Below are 24,926 nucleotides of genomic sequence, written 5' to 3'. Positions count from 1 at the left end.
CATGAAAATAAAACTTGTTGGTGCAGAAAGCTATTTTACTTTTCCTAACACATCCAGTACTTAACCCCCTCCCCCCACCCCAAACAAACTGGTGCCTCCCTGAACAGCTCCCACATGCAGCAACGAAACCCACCTCTTAAAGACAGACAGCGGACTTTTGAAAGCCCAGAGGCTGCTGGCAAACACAAGGCAGAGTAATAGCAGGTTGCTAACGAGACCAGCCATGTCCAGCCTGCTGTTCCCGGCCCGCCGAAGGGAGCAGAGAGAGAGGGGGGGGGGGGGGCAGCGGGCTTTGATCCAGACAACTGAGCAGGAGCAGCGGTGGCAATTCACTGCTTCATCGTGAGTCCTACAGTAGCTGAGAGCCCCTCTGTCTCAGGAAAGAGTGTGCTGTAAATCAGGAAAAGTGGCTGACGCGCTGCCCCACGCACAAAAGAAAAGCAGTCTGTAATGGAGAATCTCCTTCTCCTTTCTTCCGACGGGGCAGCCAGATGGAAAATGCACTTGTGTGTGTCGGACTGAAGATGGGCAAAGCCAGGGGCAGCCGGATTCCCCGCCCCTCCTGGAATTCCTCGTGCCGCCCTGCTGGTTACTTCTGTCTCAGAGGCGGCCTCCAGCAAAACCCAACGTCGGGCTTCATTCAGAAACTGCGAAGAAACAAAACAGAAGCAAGATAATGGATGGCTAATCGCTCAGCAAATCCCCACTGACGCTTCTAAAGACATTAGTACTTTCCAAAGCTTTGGCCCAACCCAGAAAAGAAGGCACTGGTCCTCCTCATCACGCTCGCACACATTCTCTCTGTCACACGCAGGCATCCTCTCTCTGTGACTCCCGGGGGCGGTCTGAACTCATTAAAAATAAATCCTACTATTTGAACACACCATGCTACCAAGTTATTCAACTAAAAAAATGAATTAGAAGGTATGACAAAAGGAAAAGAGCAGAAAATAAATCTTTAAGATTGATCTTTTCTGTGTATTGTACATCCTTTGAGTGAACATTGCAAAAAAAAAAAAAAAAAAAACCCCCCACAAGAATTTGCTTTCCATTACCAGGAGCTAATAAAATAGGCGGAAAGGGAAATGGGACTTGATATACCGCCTTATATAGGAAACACTTTCTAGCGATTCATTCAGAAGCTCAAAAAATTTCCAGGTATCAATCAGAAATTAAACAACCCAATGTTGACAGCAAACTATATTTCATTAGCAGCAGAAAGAAAAATAATCAGCCTTCCTCAATATAAGGTCACTGGACTTCAGAATAAACACCTTTTTATTTCCTTTGCACTTCTGCCCTGTATGACAGTATATAGTGCACCATAACTCCATCAGCTGTTATTAGGATAACTTACTACCATTTGTCAAACTAATTGATTTTGACAGGCACCATGTCCACTTCTGGGTTGCCACCCAATCAGAATTGAGGATCTGCCCAAGCCATTCTTACTCCCAACCCTACCCCTTTTGATGCCATCATCAGATGTGGACATAGTCCCACCCCGAACCTCACCTTTCTGCATAACCCTGAACCATAATAGAGAGGGTCTGTATTCAAAGGGTTAAATTAGAGCATTCTAAGATGGAATGGAGTATGATCCCTGTTGATATTTACATTTCACACAAGTATCTCCACCCCATAGATCACTGGACCTGGTAATACTTTCTCTATTCACCCTCCTCCATTGAGAAAATTCTGTCCAATAACCAATTCCTAATCCACAGGAGGACACTGCCTCCTATCCCATGACTTTTTTATTTTCTCAGGAGTCTCTCATAAGGAACTTTGTCAAAAGCTTTCTGAAAATCTAGAAACACTACATCAACCAGTTCACCTTTATCCACATGTTTATTTATGCAGTTAAAGATATTAAGCAAGTTGGTGAGACTTCCCTTGGTTGAACCCATGCCTACTCTGTCCCATTAAACCATGTTTGTCTATGTTTTCTGTAATTTTATTCTTTATAATAGTTTCCACTATTTTCCCCGGCACTAAAGTCAGGCTTACCGGTCTGTAAGTTCCCAGATCACCCCTGGGGCCCTTTTTAAAAATCGGCATTACATTGGCCACCCTCCAATCTTCAGGTACTACAGATGATTTTAATGACAGGTTTCAGATCACTAACTACAGATCAGCAATTTCATGTTTGAGTTCTTTCAGTACTCTGGAGTGTATGCTATCCAGTCCAGAGGATTTTCCACTCTTAATCACTTTGGCTCAGTACATCTTCCAGGTTCACCAAGATTTATTTCAGTTCCTTTGCATCATAGCCCTTGAAAATAATTTCCAGTACAGGTAGATCTCTTACATCTCTTTCGTAAAGACTGAAGCAAAGAATTCATTCAATCTTTCCACTATGGCCTTGTCCTCCCTGAGTGCCCCTTTTTGCTCCTTCATGATCTAATGGCCCACAGATTCCCTCACAGGCTGTCTGCTTCAGATGTACTTTTTTGGTGTTGGTCTCTCAAAAAGTCAGGTCCATGGATACACTTTGTGTAACTCTACATTTTAAATGCTATTACAACTCTCTTACTTTTAAAATCCTGTAGTGGGAAAGAACTGCACAAAAATTCACTTTCTGGCTTTTCAGACCACAGATTATCATTGGTTTAGGGTTGTAAACTGTTTAAAGGAACAATTATTAATGATTCAATTATTTGACAGGCAAAATATCTGCATAACTTGCTTGTTTTCTTTTCACTCGTAATGAATTTTTTGAAGTTCTGAAAATGGCTCCAAATGTACTGTTATTCCAAAGGTGCTGGAGGAAACTGCTCAGCCAGAGAAAGGAAGGCAGATATTAAGAGGGGTCCAATGAAAAGCTTCTATTTTTCACAATCCGTGTACTATATCTGCTTCTAGAACATGTTTTGTTTATGTTGGACTGAAGCAAGTATCACACTTGGAGCAGAACTGTTTTCTCATGCATTATGGGTCTATTTTACATGAAACAATTTATTTTTAAATAAAATTTGGCTTTGATTAATGCTCTCCCAAACAGGGTTACCAGCTGGTGGCTTGGTTAATTTTGTTTAATGGAGACCAGTTGCCAGGAGTCCTTTTAAAACAGACAATATAAGTGTTGACAATTTGCTGTGCACTGGCCTCCCTTAAGACAGCAGATGCTTTTACAAGGTTCCCAAATGTGACGCTCTTCCTGCAGGCTGCAGACATTTCCTCCATGCCAAGCTTTGGCATCACATTCTTACCATGTTGCCTCTCTTTATCCCATAGTTCCAGTTTCACTGGTGACTAGAGAAGAGTTGGCAAGATGTAAGACAATGCAAAAACAATTGCTTCAGCATTTGCTCAGTGACCCCACTTTCTTCTCCAATGAAGGCTTTCTTTTCATTTGGAAACATGAACAGAACAAGCCAGCAAGCAGAGTTTCTGTAGGGCCTGTAGTTGTATGCAGAGATCATCATCCCCACCCTGATCTACATCCTGCCTGCCACTACTGTTTTCTCCTAGATTTCATGGTAAGGAAAATAACTGGAAGCACAGAGAAGGAAGTTTAGGTCTTGAGGGGAGGAAGTTGGTAACCCTACTCTCACTTGTAAGAGATAAGGCAGTTATCTCAATCCAGCAGACAGGCAAATAGGGTCAGGACCATGGTGGGATGACTGGGACACTGCCTTCGGTGCCATAGTTTTCAGGGCACTGACTCTGGTTTCTGGGGAGTAAAGCTATTAATGTTAGTGGAAGAGTAGCCTAGTGGTTAGTGCAGTGAACTTTGATCCTGCAGCTCCTTGTGACTCTGGGCAAGTCACTTAACCCTCCATTGCCCCAGGTACAAAATAAGTACCTGTACATAGTATGTAAACCGCTTTGATTGTAACTACAGAAAGACAGTACATATCAAGTCCCTTTCCCATTATGTGGCTTTGCCCTGGGTAAGATAATACTTAAGACTGGCAGCACTAGACCTATCAGCCAAAGTTAAGGATCCAGCAAAATTAGGAAAAACAAAGTCACCTGTAATGCATACACGTATGAGACTTTATGCACTTGTAGATTTTTCATGTGTTTGTATTGAAAAAAAACTACAATTCAGAATGCATTAAAGTAGGAGTTTTCTACTGATCTACATAACATACCCTACATCTTCAATATAGAAGAGCAATTATAGAAAGGTTCAAAAAGTAGGGTCATGAATAAGAAACAAAAAAAGACATTGTTTGCATAAGTCTTCACACCCTCTATCATAGCAAAACTCAAATTAATTCTGGATCCTGAAATTGCTTTAACAAGGCCCATAATAAATTATGGAGCCCACCTGTGTTCAGTAACAATAGCTTAATGGATTCAAATACTTCTGGATGAAGACTTAAAATGTTTTGATAGTATGAAGTGAATTTGAAGCAAATGTCTAAAATCAGTGAATACAAAACTGCTGAAAGAATTTCAGGATAAAGTTTTTCAAGGGTATAGATTTGTGTGAAGGCTATAAGACGTCAAACTCCGTCCAACTGGAAGGATGCATCATGCAGCTTTAACAGCACGAGGATGAAGAAGTTAAAGAAGACCTCGGCTGGGCTGGTGGGGGTTGGGGTCCCCCGCCAGCTGAAGTAATAGTTTAAAAAGCCGGCAGGAGCAGACCTCGGAGTAGGTGACGGCGGTAGGCTGGGAAAGGGTTGGCGGTAGGCGGGGGAGGGTTAACGGCGGTAGGGGGGTCCAGGGCGAAATCTGCGGGGGCCCAGGCCCCTGTGGCCTACGCAGATACGCCCCTGGTGGGAATGCTTTGCAGCAGTAGGGACAGAGAGATTTGTGAAGATTGAGGGAAAGATGAATGGTGCAGGCAGATCCTGCAGGAAAATGTGTTTGTCTGTCACTGATCTGAGACTGGGGAGAAAATTCACCTTTCAGCAGAACAGTGATAATGATCCCAAGAAACAGAAACAATGGGGTGCTTTGGTAAGATGAAAGTGAATGTCTTGCATGGCCTAGCTGAAGCTTGGACCTGAATCCAATATAAAATTTGCAGCAAGACTTGACTGCATTCCACAGATGATTTCCAGCCAACCTGGAAGAGATTGAATCATACTGCAAAGAAGAATAAGCAAAAACTGCAGCATTCCACTGTGTAACACTGGTAGACATACCAGCTTATTTTCGAAAGAGAAAGATGCCCATATTTCGACCCAAATCGGGAGATGGGCATCTTTCTCCTGTGTGCGACCAAATCGGTATAATCGAAAGCCAATTTTGGTCGTCTTCAACTGCATTCCGTCGCAGGAAGCTGACGGGGGTGTGTCGGAGGCGTGGCGAAGGCGGGACTGGGGCGTGGTTATCGGCCAAGGAGAGATGGGCGTCTTTAGCTGATAATCGAAACAAGAAGGGCATTTGGACGAGAATTTGGTCCGCTTTATTTGGACCCTTTTTTTCAGGTCCAAGTCCCAAAAAAGTGCCCCAACTGACAAGATGACCACCGGAGGGAATCGGGGATCACCTCCCCGGACTCCCCCAGTGGTCACTAACCCCCTCCCACCAAAAAAAAACCCACTTTAAAAACTTTTTGTTCCAGCCTCTATGCCAGCCTCAAATGCCGTACCCACCTCCATGACAGCAGAATGTGTTCTATCCTCTGACAGCCTTTCCCTGGTTCTGATGTGGCTCTCGGGTGAGTGTGACACCTTTTCTGTTATGCGCATCAGCAATGCATTGTGGTGGGTGTAGGGTATTGGGCTCCGTGATTCCACTAGCTTGTGTTAAATGCTCACGATGTTGGTAGTTGGTAGGCTCTACTCCCATGGTGCTTTTCCCACTGCTTACTGGGTCAGAGTGTGCCCTGTTTTGTTTCCGGTAGTCCATGAGGTAGTGGCCATTTCTGTAACACAGTTTTAGATCCCTTTCATGTGTTAGCCACATTACAGCACTTAGTTCTTCCCTTGAATGTTGCTGAAAGAGGGCATTGTACAGCATTCTGCCAGCTCTGACCTACTGCTAATCTCAGTACCAGGAAGACTCTTTGCCAGTGGGGCACAACCTCTAATCTTCAGTTAACTGTGAGTAAACGTGCTTATTCAAATAAAGGACTTTTTCAAAGAGATTAGTCTTCAGGTGTCAACTGGTGTGCCAAGGTTATACAGCAGCAACAAGTCCTAGAGGCCTGCATGTATGCAGGTCCCTGGAGCACTTTTAGTGGGTACCACAGTGCACTTCAGGCAGGCGGACCCAGGCCCATCCCCCCTACCTGTAACACTTGTGCTGGTAAATGGGAGGCCTCCAAAACCCACTGTACCCACATGTAGGTGCCCCATTCACCCCTAAGAGCTATGGTAGTGTTGTACATTTGTGGGTAGTGGGTTTTGGGGGAGGGGGGTTGGGAGCTCAGCACCCGTGGTAAGGGATCTATGCATGTGGGAGCGTTTTCTGAAGTCCACCGCACTGACCTCTAGGCTGTCCAGTGGGTGTCCTGGCATGTCAGGGGGGCGAGTGTACCACGAATCCTGGCCCCTCCCATGACCAAATGGCTTGGATTAGGACGTTTCTGAGCTGGGCGTTTTTATTTTCCATTATCGCTAAAAAAAACAAACACCCAGCTCACCAACGACTAAAGCCATGGCATTTTGGTCCGTACAAACCGTATTTTCGAAACGAAAGATGGACGCCCATTTTGTTTTTCGAAAATACGGTCTGTCCCACCCCTTCACGTACCTGTTCTCGGACATAGACGCCCATGGAGATGGGCGTTCACATTCGATTATGCCCCTCCACAGTCAACCTATGGCTATTATTGCTGTAAAAGGAGCTTCCACCAAGTATTGGGTCAAATGAGAACTTGTGTAATCAAGAGTTTTTGGTTTCTTATTGTTAATTACTTTTCAACAATTCTATAATTGTTCTTTAATGTTGAAATGTAGTGTACGTAGTATAGACCAGTGAGACAAACTCCTACCTCAGTTTATTTAAAATTGTATTCTTTTAGACAGCAGAATCTGAAAAAATGTACAATGATTTGAAGACTCCTACAAGGCATTGTATTTTCTGCCCTAAGTGATCTCAATTTCCTGAAAACTGTATTAGTTCAACCCTTTTTGGTGTCTGTTACCAGGTGCCCAATATATTTGCATGCATTTTTCTAGCAACGGTAGAAAAACAATAATTCTACACAAAATAATGTCCAAAGCAAACTTTTGTACAAAAACACTCTTTCCTTAGGAAGTAAATTGAAAGCTTGCTTGGGAGGAGAAATTCAAGATGGTGACTAAGCAGGTTGTGTGAGATGAACGCTCTCCACATATTCTAAAAATATACCTTTTTTCTTCAAAAGAGCATGCCGAAAAGGAAGGGTAAGCCAAAGGGACCACCCCTCCCAAAGCAAATACCCTCCTTACCGGGCAATCGTCAATCTCCACATTTTTGGTTTCGACCCCACTTACAGGCGTTTCCGCTACCGGGGCAAGGAAAAGCCCCGTTCAGGAGACTGATTTCTCGCTCAGCCCATTAGGACCTGCTACCCCTCCACCTCCGCAACCAGACGGAATTGCTGTACTGAGTCTTGGAATTGAAACAGATTCGAAGGGGTGGCAAACTCAGTCAGTGGAAGCGGCAACCGAAAATATTTCTGGGACGGTGGAGGGAGAATGATAACAGGGGATACCATGGCTGATACGTCCCGAAAAGCTGGTTTACAAGAAGAAATTTCCCTTTGTGCAATGGCGATTCAGCCGTTGGTTAGGCCCCAGGAGGTGTCGTTGGAATCAATCTGGACTGCCCTCGAGTCTCTGCATAAGGTCTGTACTTCCTTTATATCAGTATCATTAAATAATGCTACTCAAATAAGAACTTTAAAAGAAAAGGTGGAGGGTGTTTTGACTAAACAGACTAACTTGGAAAAAGAAATGGCTAAAGTATTAGATCAATAAGCCCAAGTCTCTGGGGACCGTTTATTACGTCATCGAAAAATAGAAAACTTAGAGAACTTATCCAGAAATTTGAATCTACGTATATTAAACTTTCCACAATCTCAATATGTTACTCCAAGAGACATGCACCTTTACAGAGACTATACTATTTGGATTTGAAATCAAACCAACAACAAAATGTTCCAACACACCAGGATAATTTAACAGAAGCACTTGATATAACAGATATTTTGGAACAATCTAAAGAAAATTTTGAAACTAGGGCAACTTTAATTGTTTCATTCGTATTTCTTCAGGATAAAGAAGCCTTATTAAGACTTTACTTTAAGAACATTCATCCAGAATTTAAATGCAGTAAAGTTTCAATATTTCCAGATATCTCCAGATGGACACAACGAAGAAGAAAAATGTTTTTGGATATGAAGCAAGAATCCATTGGGATAAATGCTTGTTTTCAATTAAGATTTCCTTGCAAGTGTTTATTAATATTTAAAGATAAGAGATATGTTTTCTTTGAACCGGAACAATTACATTTCTTAATATGCAAAGCAGCAAGGAGCAATCTCAGATATGAAGTGGTTTTTTTTAATTTTTTGATAGGGCTAACGTCCTGCTTATTTTCTTTAGGAAATTTTCATTGTTTAGCCAATTTCCTTTGATATATTGACTTAATCTTGATATTTCTCCCATATTAGTGGACTGTTTAAACCAATATTGTACTGTTTGCTAGAAGAAGAAAACTTTTTATTTTCTTCCATTTCTTTTTTTCTCTCTTTTTCTATTTTGCTAAATATTGTATCTTTGTATAAAATGAAAATCAATAAATATAAATTTATAAAAAAAAAAGAAAGCTTGCTTGAAAGTCCTTTTATGGAAAGGTTTGGCTTGCATGTCCTGGTTTTCCTTTAACCAAAAAAGGGGGAGAGAGGAAGCCCTCTTCAAATCCGCAAAGACAGAACACAAGAGTAATGTGGTAATCGGGAGTCAATGATATGTATAGCCAGTGTTATTGACATATGTGATGAGTGCTACTTGACACTTGTGGCTCGATGATCAGAAGCCCCGTGCTGTTCCAAGTAGCGCTCTAAAAATAGAACTGGAACAGTGCAGGGCTATAATGCCCCTATGATCAGAGCTAATAGCATGTGAATTTATGCACACTATTAGTTCTGATCATAGGGTAAAAGTAGGGGAGGATTGTGCCTGAGCACATCCTCCCGTACTTGACAGGTCTGGGCTGTCAAAAGTCTGGACTTGTCGAACACAGGAGCTGGAGGTTCATGGGACCCTCAGCCCCCTCTCTAACTGCAAGGCCCTGGTGGTCTAGTGCCCCCGAGCCCCCATACCCCCCTCCTCCTGGGACAGCAACATGGGGGCTGGCGCCTGACCCCCTGACGCAAGGGCACGGGGGGGGGGGGGCTGGAGATCTGGTGGATCTCCAGCCCCCCTAACCCCCACTCACACCCAAAAAAAAGCCCTTGTGGCCCAATGGGCTGCAAACCCAATCTTGTAGTCTAGTGGCCCCTCTTCCCCCGTACCTTCACTATGCTAGCAGGTCCCCCAATATCCCAAGAGACAACCCGAACTTGACCCCCTATCTCAAGCCGGTGACACGGAGACCGGACCTCCAGTCCCCCTGACCCTCCCCCAACGCAAAAGCACAGGGGGGCCTGGAGATCTGGTGAATCTTCAGCCTCTCTAACCCCCATTCACACACAATAAAAAAAGCCCTGGTGGCCCAGTAGGCCACAAACCCAAACTCCACCCCCACCTGGTGGTCTAGCGGCCCCCGCTCTCCCCATACCTTCGTGGAGGAGGAGAGAGTAGCACCTTCCCTCCTCTTCAAAATAGCAGCGCTCAGCCCTGTCCAGTACATCCTGGGAAGCAAACCAAATTAAGATCTTAACATTTTACTAATGGATTAAGTTGCTTAACGTGTTTTGACAGTATTACGAATGTTAAGTATCAAAAATTTTATCAGTTGCTTAACATTCTTTAAAAAGTGCTGCTGCATGTGTTTGGTAAATCAGAAGATTAAGGTGATGTGTAGTTTTAGAAAAACTGCTGGCAGGAGCTGTTTAGCTGTGATAAGAAAGGAGGATATGGGTGTGATCACATTGTTGTCAACTCTTAGTTCATGTACTCATGAAATTATTTCAATATACAAATTTTACAAGGCGCATAATCTTTGTAACAAATTAGGGTAACAAATACAGAGCCAAATAGACAAAATAAACTCAAAGCAAATACTAAAAAGAAATAAGATCCCACATTGCCTCTACCAAGCCCTCAATAAAAGGGGAAAACAGCAGAAAAATAAAGGGAAGTATCTCAAAAAAGGTAAACAGTTCTAAGCACATAAAGCTCTTAATCAGACAGTACTTAACATGACCTGCTAAACCTGCTTACTAGAGATTGCATCCATTCTCAAACTATCAACAGTCGCCTCTATAAAAAACTTTTTCACAAGAAATTCTTTCAGGTATACGGGTTAGGAGTCTGAAACCAGAAAAGTTTACTAAACATTTCACAGGATACTTAAGAAAAAAAATACACCTCCTTTAAACCTTGCAGGAGCAGAAAGAAGTGTTTCCTCCTCCTCTGCCTCTCCAGACAAAATCATGAAGATACCACACACAATGACCCATAAATTCTACTGATTGACAACGGACAAACATATTATCAAATTCTTATTAGTCTCAAAGACCAAGGAAACAAGTAGAATGGCTTGATCTGTCAAGTCCTTGTAATACGCCTCAAGCATTGCTGACACATCCAAGACATCCAGCAATTCCTTCATGTTCTGTCTATTGTTCCTCCCACTACCACTAGATGGCCCCTTCTTGAAAGGTAGATAATACACATTGTGAAATGGTGGCACTGCTTCCGTTGGCATTTTCAACACTTCCAATAAATATTTTTTACATTCTCAGCTTGTTTTCAGCTTAAGTTGCACAGTAACACAATCACCAACCAGATTAGTTTGTATTCTGGGGTCACGTGATGGCAGCGACCTAAGCAGACGCCTGTTAGCTGCTCTCCCCATTCCTATCTAAAATCGGCTTAAATATCTGCTCCCCCCCCCCCCCCCAGTGACGCCAAGGGGTGGCGATTTGAAGTGCCAAAGTGTAGGGCACAAAGTGGTGAAGTTTGGGGCTCCCCGGAAAGTCTGTACCCCAGGTATGCCGGTGAAGACCCCGCGGCCTGTGCGAGAGTGCGAAGGCATCCACGCGGCCAAGATGGCAGCAGAGCAGAGAGGATCGGGGCGTGTTGCCTCTCCACCTGTGTTCACTTTGCAAGAGGCAGCAATAAAAGAAATTACACGGAACTTGGCGGACATTTTAGACGATAAGCTGTTTAAATGACATGCTACTATGCTTAGGGACAGCGTGGCCTCGCAAAACACACGTATACAACAGGATTTCGCAACAGGAGGACGCAATGGCAGACATGGCCTCCCAGGTAGCAGGGCTAGAGAAACGCTGCAAACTGCTGGAGAAGAGAGTGGAGGACCAGGAGAACAGAAGTCATCAAAATAACATCCAATTAATAGGGCTCCCGGAGTCTGTGAAGGACAGGGAGCTTTGGAACTTGGTGGAGACCTGGCTGCCCAGGGAATTGGGCCTAGTCATGGAGGAGCAGAAGCTGCAAGTAGAGCGGGTGCACCGCGTGAGAGTGCTCCGAGATCAAAACGCCAGACCACACCCGGTAATCGCCAGGATACTCAACTATGCTGAAAAGTCTCTACCTCGACAGCGGACATAAGTTACTATTATTCCAAGATTTTTCCCCGCGTGTCTCAGACCTCTGCCGGCATTTAGCACCGTACTGCTCACAATTATTCAATAAAGGAGTTAAATTTTCCCTGCAATATCCTGCGAGAGTGCGGGTGGTGCATGATAGTGTCACATTATTCATGGAATCACCAGAGGAGCTTAAGGCCTTTCTGGGGCGATTAACGTAGAGGACCTGCTGGGGAGGTTGCGACTTTCCCCAACTCAGAGACCCTGTGTTGTGGTTTTGATGGATCTACCTTCTACAGTGGAGAAGCGGCAATTTCTACACTTGCTGAAGAAGGAGTACTGTAGTCAGTTATACTAAAGCAGACTGTAAGTGGCCGCACGCCCTCGGAGGGAGATATGATTTAAAAGGCTGCCACACAGTATTTGCCTGAGCTGCCTTATTAACTGCATTGCTGACTGCTGTTGAGGTATTGGTGGCTACAGAAGTACTGAAGGGAGGAACAGGCATGGACAAGAGGTCAATATTGCAATTGTTTGTTGGTTTCGGGGGAGGGGAGGAAAGGTCGGGTGGGGGAGGGGCTTCCTCTAAGGGGAAGTTGTAACACTGGGTGTTCTTGGGGAGGGGAACCATGGGAGGAGGGCAGGAAGAGGTGAAAGGAGTGTGCGTGTTGGGATCAGGATGGATGATGGAGATGATGAGTGTGTTATTTGTACAGCCTGGGCCTTATGTGTGTGTGTGTGGGGGGGGGGGGGGGGGTCTGCAGGGGAGGAAGGAGGGAGAGGGGGGGTATAAGGGGGCCTAGCAAAGGGGTGGGAAGGGAGTTCTGGGAACCCGGGAGCCATTGGAAGGAGTTTCCTATTCTTGTTTCTCTGCTATAATAGGGATTCACTTATACTGCAAAAGAGGGGAGCGGGGAGAGGCGCAGCTAGGACGCCACCTCCTCGACCGATCTGATATTAATGCAGAGCTGATATGCATGGCATCTAGCTCTCTAACTTATGAGTAATTTGAGGATCGGCATCTTGAATGTAGATGGCATTCACTCCCCTGTCAAATGCACAAAAATTCTTTCATACTGTGCTAAGATGAAGGTGGATGTTATGTTGCTGCAGGAGACTCACCTCTCGCAAGTTGAACACCTCAAACTGAAGTGCAGCTGGGTGGGAGAGCTGGCATTCTCCTCTTTCAACAGCAGACAAATAGGGGTAGCTATTCTGTTTCACAAAAAAACATCAGACAGCTCAACATAGACTAATCCAGGACCCAGGGGGCAGATTGTAGTATGGGTGGGTGAAATAGCGGGGAGGAAAGTTGCCCTGTGCTCTGTTTATGCCCCTAATGTGTACTCCCACTCCTTCTTCTCCCAGCTAGCTGCTGGTGCACCTGGAGGCATATTTTCAAAGCACTTAGCCTTCCAAAGTTCCATAGAAACCTATGGAACTTTGGAAGGCTAAGTGCTTTTAAAATATGCCTCCACTGGTGTCCATATCTGGGTACCAAATGTTTGTAGGGGGAGACTTCAATATTACTGCAGATCCTTTAATAGACTGCTCCCCTGCCAAGCCCAGATTGCAAACCTGGCAGGGCAGAGGGGTAAACTTCCTTATGTGAGAACTGGGCCTCTTGGATATTTGGCGGGTGTTGCAGTCTGATAATCATGACTTTACCTTTTTCTCTCAGGTGAATGGGGTGCATGCGAGACTAGATTACATACTACTGGACTCTTCCTTGTTGTCTCGGGTAGTGGCGGCTGATATACAGGATGGGGCGGTTTCAGATCACTATTTGTACATAAGTACATAAGTACATAAGTAGTGCCATACTGGGAAAGACCAAAGGTCCATCTAGCCCAGCATCCTGTCACCGACAGTGGCCAATCCAGGTCAAGGGCACCTGGCACGCTCCCCAAACGTAAAAACATTCCAGACAAGTTATACCTAAAAATGCGGAATTTTTCCAAGTCCATTTAATAGCGGTCTATGGACTTGTCCTTTAGGAATCTATCTAACCCCTTTTTAAACTCCGTCAAGCTAACCGCCCGTACCACGTTCTCCGGCAACGAATTCCAGAGTCTAATTACACGTTGGGTGAAGAAAAATTTTCTCCGATTCGTTTTAAATTTACCACACTGTAGCTTCAACTCATGCCCTCTAGTCCTAGTATTTTTGGATAGCGTGAACAGTCGCTTCACATCCACCCGATCCATTCCACTCATTATTTTATACACTTCTATCATATCTCCCCTCAGCCGTCTCTTCTCCAAGCTAAAAAGCCCTAGCCTTCTCAGCCTCTCTTCATAGGAAAGTCGTCCCATCCCCACTATCATTTTCGTCGCCCTTCGCTGTACCTTTTCCAATTCTACTATATCTTTTTTGAGATACGGAGACCAGTACTGAACACAATACTCCAGGTGCGGTCGCACCATGGAGCGATACAACGGCATTATAACATCCGCACACCTGGACTCCATACCCTTCCTAATAACACCCAACATTCTATTCGCTTTCCTAGCCGCAGCAGCACACTGAGCAGAAGGTTTCAGCGTATCATCGACAACGACACCCAGATCCCTTTCTTGATCCGTAACTCCTAACGCGGAACCTTGCAAGACGTAGCTATAATTCGGGTTCCTCTTACCCACATGCATCACTTTGCACTTGTCAACATTGAACTTCATCTGCCACTTGCACGCCCAATCTCCCAGTCTCGCAAGGTCCTCCTGTAATCGTTCACATTCCTCCTGCGACTTGACGACCCTGAATAATTTTGTGTCATCGGCGAATTTAATTACCTCACTAGTTATTCCCATCTCTAGGTCATTTATAAATACATTAAAAAGCAACGGACCCAGCACAGACCCCTGCGGGACCCCACTAACTACCCTCCTCCACTGAGAATACTGTCCACGCAATCCTACTCTCTGCTTCCTATCTTTCAACCAGTTCTTAATCCATAATAATACCCTACCTCCGATTCCATGACTCTGCAATTTCTTCAGGAGTCTTTCGTGCGGCACTTTGTCAAACGCCTTCTGAAAATCCAGATATACAATATCAACCGGCTCCCCATTGTCCACATGTTTGCTTACCCCCTCAAAAAAATGCATTAGATTGGTGAGGCAAGACTTCCCTTCACTAAATCCGTGCTGACTTTGTCTCATCAGTCCATGTTTTTGTATATGCTCTGCAATTTTATTCTTAATAATAGCCTCCACCATCTTGCCCGGCACCGACGTCAGACTCACCGGTCTATAATTTCCCGGATCTCCTCTGGAACCCTTCTTAAAAATCGGAGTAACATTGGCTACCCTCCAGTCTTCCGGTACTACACTCGATTTTAGGGACAGATTGCATATTTCTAACAGTAGCTCCGCAAGTTCATTTTTTAGTTCTATTAATACTCTGGGATGAATACCATCAGGTCCCGGTGATTTACTACTCTTCAGCTTGCTGAACTGACCCATTACATCCTCCAAGGTTACAGAGAATTCGTTTAGTTTCTCCGACTCCCCCGCTTCAAATATTCTTTCCGGCACCGGTGTCCCCCCCAAATCCTCCTCGGTGAAGACCGAAGCAAAGAATTCATTTAATTTCTCCGCTACGGCTTTGTCCTCCCTGATCGCCCCTTTAACACCATTTTCGTCCAGTGGCCCAACCGACTCTTTGGCCGGTTTCCTGCTTTTAATGTATCTAAAAAAATTTTTACTATGTATTTTTGCTTCCAACGCTAATGTTGCTAATGTCTCCTGGCAACAGGGAGAGAGAACAAGGTTGCGGCGTATGAACCCCACTCTCTACTTAGATCAGGATTTTTGTCAGTATATGTTGCAGGAGTGGGATCACTAGCTTACAGAGAATGACCCTGACTCGGTTGACCCTGTCACCTATTAGGAAGCGGGCAAGGCGGTAATAAGGGGTAAGATTTTAGCTTACACAGCGAAGGTACGTAGAGAAAGGGAGAAACAACTGATGTCTCTATCTAATCAGCCGCAAAAATTAAGAGGCCAGCCTATTTTGACTAGGGACGAGGGAGTGAAGGAATACAACACTATACGCCAGCAGATTAATGATCTTTTGAATAGTAGGGTTGCCCAAGACATCTCCATGTACAAAATTCAATATGTACAGGTGGGGGAATAAAGCGGGTAAATTATTGGCTGCATTGGTGAAACAAAGAGGGGCGAAACAGGTCGTAACCAAAATTAGATTGCTAGGAGGGAAGCTGGAGACTGCACAGGAGGATATTCAGAAGGCTTTTGTGGAATTTTATAAGGCACTCTATGACAAGGGGGAGGTGGATGTGGCACAGAGGGAATCATTTTTCAGGGACCTTAGCCTACCGCAATTAACACAGGAGCAACAGGATGGTTTAAATGCTCCGATTACAGTGCTGAAGATAAGCCAGGCTATAAAAGTATTTGGGAGTATACCTTCACAGGGATCTGGAGGTGGTCTATCGTAAGAGTGTACAGGAAAAGATGGAGCACATTAAAATTTTCTGAAATGCTACCTGTTCCACGTGCAGGACCCAAGAGACAGGCAGAGCTCCAGAGTCTCAATGCTTGGATGAGACGATGGTGCAGGGAGGAGGGTTTTAGATTTGTTAGGAACTGGGCAACATTCTGGGGAAGGGGGAGCCTATTCCGAAAGGATGGGTTCCACCTTAACCAGGGTGGGACCAGGCTGCTGGCATCAGCATTTAAAAAGGAGATAGAGCAGCTTTTAAACTAGAAATGGGGGAAGGCCGACAGTTGCTCAAAAGCGCATGGTTCGGGATAAGGTATCTTTCAAAGATACCACCAAAACAGGGAAGATAGGGTATCCTGATAGTGAGGTTGCAAAAGAGACCATAGTAGATCAGGTGTCCTTAAATAAAAATCAGACAATAGATTGCAAATTAATACTGTCAAGTACTAAGCATGATGTAAATAGGAACAACAAACATACTTTGAAATGTCCATATGCGAATGCCAGGAGCCTAAGAAATAAGATGGGAGAGTTAGAATATATTGTACTAAATGAAAAATTAGATATAACAGGCATCTCTGAGACCTGGTGGAAGTGCTGGGCAGACTTATACGGTCTGTGCCAGAGCCGGTGGTGGGAGGCAGGACTGAAGGTTGGGAGGCAGGGATAGTGCTGGGCAGACTTATAGGTCTGTGCCCGAGCCGGTGGTGGGAGGCGGGACTGCAGGTTGGGAGGCAGGGATAGTGCTGGGCAGACTTATACGGTCTGTGCCAGAGCCGATGGTGGGGAGGCGGGGCAGACTTATACGGTCTGTGCCCTGAAGAGCACAGGTACAAATCAAAGTAGGGTATACACAAAAAGTAGCACACATGAGTTGTCTTGTTGGGCAGACTGGATGGACCGTGCAGGTCTTTTTTCTGCCGTCATCTACTATGTTACTATGTGAGGGGCAGGGAGAAGGTGCATACAGAGGAGAGGGGGATACTGGAGTGCTGGGTTCAGTAGCCACCATAAAATGGGGCATCGGTTTCTGCCAAACCACAAAAACTTGACAGCTGTTTTTGGTGGACCGAAACCAGCTGTTTGGGTCAGTTTTGGCACCAGAAACAAAACCGAAATCTTATATCAGTTGAGCACTAGTCAGCATGTCCTACTGCCATCCAGGCTGTGTCTGTAGGAGAGAATGCTCCCCACAGGTCTGCTGTTAAACCACATTACATTTGCTCCCCATCCATTTCTGCATAAAGTTCAAATTTCTTTTGTTTGCCTAGAAGTACTTCAGACAGAGAATCATGATTCCTCTCTTTATGAGCCTAAGCAATTCACAAAGTTAACCGTGACTCGTAGCCACAGCAATATGACACTTTGAGGCTTGGAAACATGTATATTTTTATTAAAATGTAGGATACAGAGACACATAATTTGTCATTCAATTGGCTAAGCCCATCCTAGTTCTGCTCCAATGTGCTAGGTTGAGGGACAGAAGGTTTAAGAGAAATTAGAAACACAAGTCCCTAGATGTAATGAGCAAACTAGGACCTGTTCAACCTATCCTGATGATCTATTAAATCAAAAAACTAAGAATAAAACAAGCAATATTTAAATATATAGAAACAAAATAAAAATCAACTCAGACCCAGTTTCAACAAGCTTGGATAACGCGTTTAGTGCTGTTCAATCTTTTTACAATGTCCCAAATTGTTTCATGGTACGTGGAAACTAATCCATTTAATAATTCATGTAATAGAGTCCCCTCCAGGTTTGTAGACTGCTTGTTACAATACCTCGTCCATCAGGGGTACTGACAGTTCTACATACAGTGCAGACTATTGAAGTGTTTCATTTCCTTTTGTGAGGACAAACTAATCTAGCAGCTGTCAAACTGGTTTACCATTCTTAGCGCCATTGTAGGATACAGACTGAAAATCTCAGGGTGAATCTTTCAACCTTTTATTATCTTATCATACAACATAAGAGGCAGCCCATTAAGTCCATACATTTCAACATTCTCTATGTCAAGCTGAAAATCTAAATTTCCAGTAGAAAGGGAAGATCAAATTTCAAGATTTACTTGATTTCTAACATGAAACTATTGTGTCAGGTCCAGTGGCATATCTGTAATGGGGCCACGGGGGCCAGGGCCCCCGTAGATTTGGCCCTGGACCCCCCTACCGACGACCCTCGCAACCCCCCCCTCCCGCCGCCAACCTGCCGTCGCCTACCTTTGCTGGCAGGGGACTCCAAACCCCGCCAGCCGAAGCCGTCTTCCTTCATTGTTTCTTCTTTCTGAGTCTGACTCTGACGTTCTGCACGTACACAACATGCAGGACGTCAGAGTCACACTCAGAAAGAAGAATCAAACGACGGAAGATGGCTTCGGCTGGCGGGGGTTGGGGTCCCCCGCCAGCAAAGGTAGGCAACAGCGGGCGGAGGGTCGTCGGCGGTCGAGATGGTCGGCGGGCGGGCCACGGAGGTGGTTCTGGCAGCAGCGGGGGTGGTGGCAATAGCAGCGGGGGGGGGGGGGGGGCGGCTAAAATGTGCCCCCTCACCTCAGCTCTGGACCCCCCTACCGGCGAAGTCTGAATTCTTTTTTTGCTGCAACATCAAATTTTCCCCATTTCAGTAGCTACTGAGCCACATGTCACTTATGGGTCTGTAAGGGAGTGAGTGACACAGTACAGGTGTCCCCTAGACACACTCCTTCACTGAGGTTGCAGTTTAGCCACTTTACATCAGATGGTGCTAAACTTGCCATGTCAGAGGCTGAACTGCAGAGCCAATGTTAGGCTGCCTGTCCCAGGAGGGCATAGCTCAACAGTGAGTAGGAAGTAAAAAGCCCTCTAGCAGAGCAGTCTGTATGTGTAAGCTACCAGAAACTGGACAAGGTAGGCTAAGCTTTGACTTTAGATTTATAAGAATCCTGATGACTACTACTGGGAAACCCTGCATAGAGCTTATGTATTGTGGGCTTGTGACCTGTCAGCTACAGGCCTGTGCACAGTTTGTGTCTGAACCTAAGAACCTTCTTCACCATTGTGTCCCTGTGAAGTAACAGGGTTCCGTATTTCTTTAATAAAAAGAAGGTTTGTTTTCATTATCCCCTTTTTCTGGCTGTATTTTATAAAGGCCTCATGCACCAACTTGGAGCACATCAATCTATATAAATGGGGCGTGACCTGCAAATGTGCAGTAGAGACTGAACGTTGAGAGAGTCCAAGCCCCGCCTCCACGAGCAGTACAGCCCAATAGGGAGCAGGTCTTGGACATGGGTGTGGAAATCGGAGGAGGAGGGAGGGAAGGAGGGGAAGAACTGTGACGGAAACGGACGGAGTGATGGAGGCGAACTGACGACAGGACTCAAGGGAGGTAACACAGCGATGGCAGAAAGAGGGGGGGATCGATGCCGGGGATGGGTCAAAGGTGGTGGCACGAATGCGCGCCACATCATGCCCGATGTTACTGAGTGGAGCCACTGCGGCGAGCTGGGCGAGGCTAACCAATGGAGAGAACCGCGATGTTCCTGGGTGGAGCCACTGCGGCGAGCTGGGCGAGGCTAACCAATGGAGAGAACCGCGATGTTCCTGGGTGGAGCCACTGCGGCGAGCTGGGCGAGACTAACCAATGGAGAGAAGAAGGCCCCTGAAGCGCACAGCTCGCAAGCTTTTCACTGCTGCTGCCTGCCGCTGTAGCACGACGAGGTATGATTACTTTTAAAATTCGGAGGGCGGGGGACTGGGCCTCGGAGGGAGGGAGGCCTTGGAAGGAGGGGGGCCTTGGCGCTGGGAGGGATGGACGGAGGGGTGCCTTGGAGCTGGGAGGGAGGAAGGCCTTGGAGGAGGGAGGGAGGGAATGGGGCCTTGGAGCTGGGAGGGAGGCCGGCCTTGGAGCTGGGAGGGAGGGAGGGAATTAGATGTGAAAATAGAACAGACCAATACTCGCCCGTTTTAACAGGCTTAACGGCTAGTAATCACATATGGTGGCAGCCTGGGAATTTTTGTGACTGCAAAATAGACAACCCACGGATCTCCAAGGCTGGTGGCCTCAGTACAACTTGTGGGTGGGCGAGTTTTGTACAAAAGGCTAAGGAGGGTAGCTCTACCTTAGAGGGAAAACAAAAGCGCTCTCTGTGGGTTCCAGAAAGCCTTATAGGGCTGAGATTGTTCTGCAGCAACAAAGAAAACCTGGCCTAGAGGGGTCAGAAGAAGAAGAAAAAAAGAAGTTTTAAAAGTGAGGAATCAAGTGAAACCGTGGAGACTGCTCCAAATTGGAGGAGCAGTGGAAAAGTATTTTGGCTTCAGAGAAGAGAGCTACAAAGGCAGGGTTCTGATGAGCTGGAGTTAGATTAAGCTGCTGAATGACCTTGATGGAAAAGAAACACAGCGTGTAGAAGCAGTGTAATTAACTGAGAAGCAGCATCTAAAGCAGGAGGTGCTCAGTGAAAGGCGAAACTAAGAACTGCTGCTGTTGCTAGAGCAGTCTGCAAAGCTGGTCCAGACTCTAGGAGAGCAGCTGGACCGGAAACTGCCGTTTTGCAATTAAAAGCTGAACTGTTGCCAGGGAAGCTGCAACTGGAACAGTTTAGGAACTTGGTTGGGAGTAGGAGTAGAAGACTCCAAGCCAGGACCAGAGATAAAACTTGCTGCACATCCAAGCTGCAACAGAAGTGGAATAGCTCTTTTTGCCAAGGTTTCTGTATACAGAGCGGGGAGGCCTGTGCTGTGCTTACCAAAGAGTAAGGAAATAAGCTTTATGATGTGAGTCTGGGAGCAAGAATGGCAAGAAGCCTGGATAGTCCTGTACCAGCGGCCAGTGAATATAGCAAACTACAGGCCTTGGGAATGAGGCACTGCAGAAAAGAAGAAAAGAATAAAACAAAACCCAGAAAGCAGTCACAAGGAGTGACCAACAAGAAACCCCCTGGGGCATCCCAAGAGGCCCCTGGAAGAAAGCAGTCATATGGCCTGACCCAGGTCAGGAGGAGAGGACAAGAGGGTAAATCCTCACACTGTGGGCCATGAACCAGGTGGAAGGGCAGGCACCACTATGATAGTGCCTAGATTGAAACCAGGATTGTCCTTCTGCAATGGTGTTTCAATCAGGAGAAAAGGAGGTACCATATCAAGATTATCCAGTAGAGGTTCTGGACCAACTTCAAAATCTGTATAGGTAGTTGGCGGAAGCCAGAGACCGCCTTCAACTCATGTCTGAAGATTCGGATGAGGCAGCTGCCTATGTACATAGCCTACGAGAGAAGAAGAGATCCCTCCACCAGGAGCTGGTAGGGTGTAGTGCCAGCTCCACATTCAGAGCGGTTTACTGACTGCCAAGAATGTGGAACTATCCCTTCGTACTGCTCTGGAAAAGGAAAACAAAAGAATTACTGGAAGCCCTTCAGCAACAGGCCAATGAAATAGAAGAGTTGCGGGTCAACCTTTTGGCCAGTGAGGCTGAAAGGGCTACCCAACAGCCAGAAGCCAAGAAATTTCAGTCCATGGAGGACCTTTTAGATTACTGGGAAGAGACTATCCAGTTGAATGCAGAAGTAGCCCTGATGGAATCCTCCATTGCATCCCTGCATAAGAGAGAGCAAGAGCAGCTTGCAAAAGAATTTACCCAGGCAGTTGTGAAGCAATGTGATAAAGCCTTGGCAGAAGACAGCCAGCTACAGGAGGTCCTTAAGCAGCAGACCCTTCTCATGAAAGAAGGGCATGAGGAGGAAGACTGGCACAAAAAGAATTCTTAAGCTTGTTTGAGGAGAAGAGTAACTGGGAACATGAAAAGGAGAAGATGATTTCTCAGCTACAAATTTTGCAACAGCAATTGGAGGGGGCAATGCTAGCTGATCACCCTGAGCATAGAGAAGCACTGCCAGAGGTGTAGCTGGGGGGGGGGGGGGGGCGCAGGGGGAGCAGTCACGCCCCCAAATGGATTTTAAAGAAAATGGCGCCTACACCTATACCAGCTGCTGTCAATCAGGCTTTATTTTTTTTTTTTAATTTGCAGTATTGAATTTCTCCTCTCCCCACACCACCATGGAATAGGCACCCCTCCCTCCCCAAGTGCAACGCCACTTTCTGTTCTCCCTTCCCCCGATCGTCAAACCTACTTCGTTCAGCGGCCGCTGCAGCATATTAACACGCTGTCTGAGCTGTGTTGGATCCTTACCTTTGCATGTCCTGCCATTCTGACACAACTTCCTATTTTCGTGAGGGCGGGACACGCAGAGAAAAGGATCTAACACGGCTCAGGCAGCATATTAATATGCTGCAGGGGCTGCTGAAAGAAGCAGGTATGACGGTCTGGTGGGAGAGAGAACAGAAAGCAGTGCTGGACTTCGGGAGGTGGGTTGAAGGAAGCAGACAATGGACCGGGAAAGGGGGTGAGGGGTGGTTGAAGGAAGGAGGAGGTACTGGATAGAGGTGTTTGAAAGAAGAAGGAGGTATTGGAAAAGGGGGAGACAGGGGCTCCACTGGAAAACGATGGGGGAGATAGGGACACTACTGGAAAATGGGGGGGGGGGATGGGGTTATGCTGGAAAGGGAGGGGAACACAAGGGGGTAATACTGTATGTACAGCTACAGGCCTGTGACCTAAGAGACCTTATTCTTCACATTACTGTCATTGTGAAGTAAAAGGGTTTAGTATTTCTTTAATAAAAGACGTTTTTTTAAATTATCCCCTTTGTCTGGCTGTATTTTACAAAGTCCTACTGCACCAACTTGGGGCACATAATCATAGGGTCCCTTTACTAAATTGCGTTACGTGCTAACACACAATTAACACAGCAACAAATGGACTGCGAGACATGCTACAATGTCACACCGTAGGTTTGGAATGTGCACGTGCTAACTCTTCACTAAATAATTGTTTGTATTTTTGAGAGGACGTGTCAGGGGCAGATAGTGGGCATTCATGCACTAACTAGTTAGTGCATCTACACTGTGAACCAAAAAAAAATCCCAGACCTCTGTTATAGTTAGCATAACTTCTACAAAATTGGTCAAATATCAATTACTTTGTGATATGTTTATTACTTTTGTAGTATACCACCTTTCAAACCGAAATCAAAGCAGATTAGTTGGCTTGCAGTTGCAAAATATTAAAGGCAGGGAACCAGCTGCATTGGTTTCCATTCCAATAGCAGCAACATCATTAGCAAATGACAGCACTATGAAAATAAAAATGGCGTTGAGTGAACCATTGTCGATAAGGCCATCAATGAATGAAGGAAATGATTCAGGCCTGCATTCGTGCCAAAGGACATTTCAAACACTTCTTGTGACTTTTGAAGTTTTTGATTTTCAGCTTAGAGTCAGGTTTTCACATTGAAGTATAAATAACTGAATGGTTTTCATTCGATGTTGTAATGTTTAGCTATGAATCATCACCTACTACTACTACTACTTAACATTTCTAGAGCGCTACTAGGGTTACGCAGCGCTGTACAAATTAACAATTAGTTGTATCGCTGTTATGGAAATTACTTAAACCACCCCCCAGACTGAAAATATTTTGAAGTACTATTTAGTACACAATTAAGTTTCTCTACGCCAAAAATGCTTAATATTTGACTGGTTCTGAAGAAGTTATGCTGACAATAACAGGGGTCTGTTTTTGGTTTTTTTTTTCTTTTGGTTCATAGTGTATATTACTGGCTAGTGCAGGGATACTGCTTGAGCCCTTGCTGCTGACAACATGGGTGGTGGTAAGTGCTCATGCACATAGATAATGCAGGATCCCTTACTTTCTACAAAACAGGAGTCAGTAAGTGACCCCACAGTAATTTTTTTAAATGGCTGCCTGCTAATGGGGAAAAAATAGAAAATCTGGGTTTTTACAGCTGTAGTAAAAATGGCCTTAGCGTGCAGGAAAGGCCCATATAAGGGTGCGCTACGGCCTATTTTTACCGTAGCTTAATAAAAGGACCTCTTAGTTAACTCTACTAAAATTCAGTCAAAACCCCAGACATAGGGAACATGACAATTATTAAAGGCATTTTAAAAACATTCAGAATCTCAAATTAGTTTCTTTCACTATATGCTACCATTATTCTCCTTTTGGGCTTACAAATACACAATGACAGTATCCATGAAGCACTTATATTTAGTTCATTATGAAAAATCCCATTACAATTTAGTTCTTTGCATTATGTCTGAATACATACATTTTTACTGATTGTGAAAGTGATGAAAAGCAAAACCTGTTTATCTTGCATCTAAACAGAATAACTCCCACTCAAACAAACACATTAACAGAAGGCATGAAACCCATGAGTGCTCTCAGTAGCAGGTCATCAATCTCTCTGTTAAGCAGTATTTTGTGTTCTTCTTTCACTGAAGTAAAAAAAAAGTACAGAAAAGTACAAAAATGCACAGAAAGACACAAAAACCACGATGTACAGAGTGTTCCTTTTGTACATGGACACTCAGTTGCCAGGACCATTAGTCTCTTTTCCTACTAATATGACGATTACAGGGAAGGGAGGGGATGGGATTTCAGATTTATTTATTTATTTATTTTATTTCTTAAATGCTGCCCTCCAAGCCTGAAAGCTAAAAAAAAGTGGTTTACACTAATACATTTTTCTGTTCCTGGAAGGCTCACAATCTGACAGGTTCTTTTACTAAAGTATGCTAACGGATTTAGCATGTGCTAAACATTAGCGTGTACTAAATACCATGCAGCTCATAGGAATATAATGGGCCGCATGGTATTTAGGGCCCCTTTTACTAAGAGGTGGTAAGCCCAACGCGGGCTTACCGCTCGCTGTACAGGAAGCACCGCCAGGCTACCGTCATTTCCGGCGCAACAAAAAAAAATGTATTTATTTTTGTAACGCTGGAGT

General features: G+C 45.1%; 1 protein-coding gene across 4 annotated transcripts in view; it reads right to left on the bottom strand.

Annotated features, from left to right (window-relative positions):
* Positions 1-24,926, bottom strand: part of PAM (peptidylglycine alpha-amidating monooxygenase) — a 553,254-nt gene that overhangs the window by 337,917 nt on the left and 190,411 nt on the right. For all 4 annotated transcript variants that reach the window (XM_030193423.1, XM_030193421.1, XM_030193424.1 and 1 more), the window contains exon 2: positions 134-647. In XM_030193423.1, coding sequence (XP_030049283.1) covers positions 134-225 — 92 coding nt within the window. In that variant the 5' untranslated portion in view covers positions 226-647. The remainder of the gene's footprint in view (positions 1-133; positions 648-24,926) is intronic.

The sequence above is a fragment of the Microcaecilia unicolor genome, chromosome 2, assembly GCF_901765095.1.
Source record: "Microcaecilia unicolor chromosome 2, aMicUni1.1, whole genome shotgun sequence".
Classification (NCBI taxonomy): domain Eukaryota; kingdom Metazoa; phylum Chordata; class Amphibia; order Gymnophiona; family Siphonopidae; genus Microcaecilia; species Microcaecilia unicolor.
This window is presented reverse-complemented; position numbering and strand designations above follow the sequence as displayed.